Source organism: Elephantulus edwardii, unplaced genomic scaffold (genome assembly GCF_000299155.1).
Source record: "Elephantulus edwardii isolate Elephantulus edwardi_28Jun2011 unplaced genomic scaffold, EleEdw1.0 scaffold00145, whole genome shotgun sequence".
In the NCBI taxonomy this organism is placed as follows: Eukaryota; Metazoa; Chordata; class Mammalia; order Macroscelidea; family Macroscelididae; genus Elephantulus; species Elephantulus edwardii.
Genome location: NW_006399895.1, coordinates 8380447 through 8384640, shown reverse-complemented (window position 1 = coordinate 8384640; position 4194 = coordinate 8380447). Strand labels below are relative to the sequence as shown.

At 37.5% G+C, this 4194-nt stretch overlaps 1 protein-coding gene across 1 annotated transcript in view; it reads right to left on the bottom strand.

Moving 5' to 3' along the window:
• PRTG (protogenin) overlaps positions 1-4194 on the bottom strand; it is a 197557-nt gene that overhangs the window by 16693 nt on the left and 176670 nt on the right. Inside the window, exons 16-17 of the mRNA XM_006894535.1 lie at positions 1930-2112; positions 206-326 (exon numbers count right to left, since the gene is read on the bottom strand). Of these exons, the coding sequence (XP_006894597.1) occupies positions 206-326; positions 1930-2112 (304 nt within the window). The remainder of the gene's footprint in view (positions 1-205; positions 327-1929; positions 2113-4194) is intronic.

Here is a 4194-nt window from a genome sequence, read left to right as displayed (position 1 = left end):
AACAAAGTCATGTTTTCCAAATGGCAAGAAAATAATCGGCCCTCTTAAGTGAGTATCTATCTATAGCTTTAAGAACCCAAGTAATATTATGTTTTAAAGTAGAAAAATATGTTACTCTAAAAGGCTCCTGATTTAATTTGTTCCCAATGGCTACTGAATTTAAATGTATTTAATCATGTCAGTGCCTCCAGTAATAGAAACGCACCTGGCTTTACTCCGGTAAATCAAGATGAGAACACAGACGAGGATGCAGGTCAAGGCTATACCAACACCTACAGCAATGCCGGTCATCGATTTCTGGTCCAGATGGTAATAGCCTGAATAAGCTAGACAGGAAATAAATGTACTCAGAATCAATCCCACTGATGATAATTATGGGATATATATATTCTCTTTTCTAAAATGTTTCTTCATCTCAAAGGAAAAAAAAGTGACATCTTTGGGTGGGCAGAAAAGACATAAATACTTCTCTTTAGTGATCTCAGAGATCAGTATATCTTCTAATACTGAATATTCTAAATGTGAATTCAAACCATACTATTCTCATGTAATAATATGTATCAAACATTAATATCAGTTCATAATTTATAATGCTAAAAGGTAATATAATATAATATAATATAATATAATATAATATAATATAATATAATAGACATTTGATGGATCAAATGATAACTTTCATGTCACATTTCCTTTAAGGTAGAGTAGTATAGAGATTAGTTTTCTATTTCTGTAAAATAGAGAAGTGCTTCTTAAATTTTATGTGCAGGCGAATCATCTGTAACTCTTGTGAAAAAGCAGATACTAACTTCTGGGTCTGAGGTGGGAGCAGCGCTTCAGCATGGTTAACAAGGTCTCAGGCACAGTCCAGGCTCGGTCCTAGACCATCTGAATAACCAGGCATCTGAGAGCTAAGTATGAACCTTACTCCCAGTTCCCCCTTACGAGATATATAAATGGTAATTGCAGCTTTCCTCTTGACTGTTTAATTAATTGCTCAATTCTTCTCTGTCTCCCTCTCACATACTCTTTCTCCACACACACACACAGAGAAAGGAGGGGAGGGGAGAGGGGAAAGGGGAGAGAGGGAGAAACTGACTAAATTCCATGTACATAAGAACGCTTAATCCTATCCTGAGTTTAGCTGGCAATATCTTCATTGAAACTGTCTCCTTCACCTCCCTGTCAACTCTCCCAGAGAGGAGGAAAAGGGTATGTCTAGTCTTATACCACAGGAACCCCCTCTTCCGGCTTTTTTTCAGAACAGAGAAGTAAAGCTACTCTGAATAGTGGGGTGAGGTAGCTCTTTAAAGAGTTATATTCTCCCAAGTTACTTTTCCAGAGAGAAACAACTTTCTCTATGGAAAAGCTGTTTCTATGTGGTGAAAACTCTTAATGAACACCATGTTCTTCTTAGCTTGACCACCACAAGCACCACTGCTGTTTATTTCCATGAAACCTCCCAAGAAGCCTACTTCCATCAGTTTACGGGTGGTGTGGCTCATCTTTCTCAGTGGCTGCAGCACAGCTGGGAAAAGAAGTAACTGGGAATGCAATGGTCTGAGAACTGCAGTTAATTCTGAGGTAATTTTGTCTTGTTCTAGAAGTAAAGGAGAGAGCCATGCAGCCCCATCACATCAGTACCTCACCAGCAACAAGTCAAGGAACAAAGTACAGGCTTAAGGACATTGCAACAATAAGATCTAAAAAGGGAACTTGTTGTTGATTACCATAATGTCAACTATGACTCACAGTATCCCTATGAGATCATAACTATCATCATTTATCAAAGTTCATCATAGAGTTTCCAGAGGCATGTTGTTTAGGAAGTGGATGCCACTCCTGCTTCCAAAAAAAAGGGAGCTAGGGAACAAAAAGTTATTTTTGTTTTTCCTCCATAAAAATAAAAATGACTGATAATATACAGACCTTTGGCATCAGCAGAATCTAAACGTTTGGGTCTCTGATTTGATTCAGAAGTCTCTTTTGGAAGAACAGCCAGTTCCACAGAGTTTGAAAAAGGTCCTTCGCCCACCTCATTGGATGCTGATATCTTGACAATATAAACATTTCCTGCCACCAAGTTTTCTAGCAAAGCCATGGTTATTGCGCCTATAAGCAAACACATTGATTACAAATTAAGTAAGACTATCATCATTTACTCATTCTTCCCATCACACAAACTGGATTGCTTATTTAAAATATTTTCCCCATTGTGGAAGTTAATGAAGCTCATTATAGGATATGTGGAAAGTAACAATAAATATAAATAAAATGACAATTTCCTGTTGTAAATATTTTGGTATATTTCACATGAATACATTTTTATTATACACAGTTTTCTGCCCTAGAATTTTCACTTAACATGGGAACCATGTCCACTTCATATAACCTTTCTCTATAATTTTCTTTTAGGTTTTTTTCTTTTCTTGTTGTGTACCATCGAGTCAGATCTCACTGTCATAGGAAGAGATGGCCCCTCCTTCTCCAGCAGAGCATCTGGTGGATTCAAACTATGCACCTTTGTGATTGTACTGCAGCTTCTTGCGACTAGGCCACCAGAACTCCCATAAGGCTTATTGCTTAATATTTTCTTTCAGGCAAAACCAATTTTCTTTTAGGCACAGTTCTTTAAAGTAAAATATACTTTTTAAAAAGTAAGAAGAGTAACATATATATTTATCTGTGTTTTTCCACAAGTATTTATTTATAAACATACACACGAGCGTGAATGTACACATACTCCCCCTCCCCCAATTACATAAATATGGCTATAGATTGCATTAAAAACATTTGCCATAAAAATTGCAAACATATATACACACAGAGAGACTGGTACAGCAAACTCAGATTCAAGAATTATAATTGGATTTTTCAAGTCACTCACTGTGAAACTTTTTATTAAAAATGTTTACATGACTTATGCTCTGGCCTAGGTAAATGCGTTGCAATCCCAAAGCACATTATTCAATTCACCAGCTGCTCTATGGCAGAAGAATAGGCAATCTCATCTTGTGCAATTAACGTTCTGAAAATCTGCTGGAGGGTCACTATGGGTCAGTTCAACTTGACAGTACACAACAACAACAGCAATAATAGCTATGATAGGTGATTTTGTTCTTTTTTACATTAGAAACAATGCAATCAATTTTGAAATTGGAATTACATTGTCCTCCTTCTTAATCACTATCTAGGCCTAGTGAACAGTGCGGTGCTGGCAATAAAAAGGCAGGTGGTTTAAATCCACCAATTGCTCTGTAGAAAAATGATGGGCAATTTCCTCTCAAGCATTTTACAGCCTCTGAAAAGCACTGAGGGGTCAGCTCTGAGTTGATTCTGACTCAATGACACATAACAAACAACAATAACATTCATTATTAAGAAGCTCTGGGGACTTAATGGGTAGGAAGCTGTGATGTGTCAACTCTAAAGAAACAGGTTCAAATTCACCAGATGCTCCATGGGAGAAAGATGAGCCCTCTCTTCTTGTGCAAATGATTCACAGTCCTTGAAAAACCTGCTGGAGGGTCAGCTTTTAGTCAGTTATGACTCTATGGCAACAAGCCATGGTCAATTATTATGTAAGCTTTTGTCAAAAGTTTTATGTAGCAACATCAGAGTTGATTTCAGATTAACTATTACAGTTACAATACCGTTACAATACCGATCTTCCTAGCATCCATGTCTTGCTGGAAGTAATAATAATTTGAATTTATTTAATTTGTTATCCAAAGGTATCTGATAAGGCTAATAAATTGCTATGATGCTAAATGGGTTTCTGCAGTCCATCCAGACTAAGACAAACCAGGAAGAAAGGCCTGGTCATCTTCTGAGGAGTCACCAATAAAAATCCTTTGGGTTATAATAAAGACTCCAGGAGCTCCGTAGCTACTCTCATCAAAGTCATATGAAGATATTTTCTCTGTTAACACGACTTCTAAGATGGATTCCTAGTTTGTGTCACTGCTATTTTTTGAGAGGCCTTTCTGTTCTTTTCTGCCATTGCACTGATGTGTTTTTCTTGTAGAGAAACTTCCACTCTCAGAATTAATCCTAACATTGTTGTTGTTATGTGCCGTCGAGTCGTTTTCGACTCATAGCGACCCTATGCACAACAGCCCTAAACCCTGCTCTATCCTGCGCCAACCTCACCGCCTCTGACACACCCATCCCGATTACCCCAGTCACTGAATC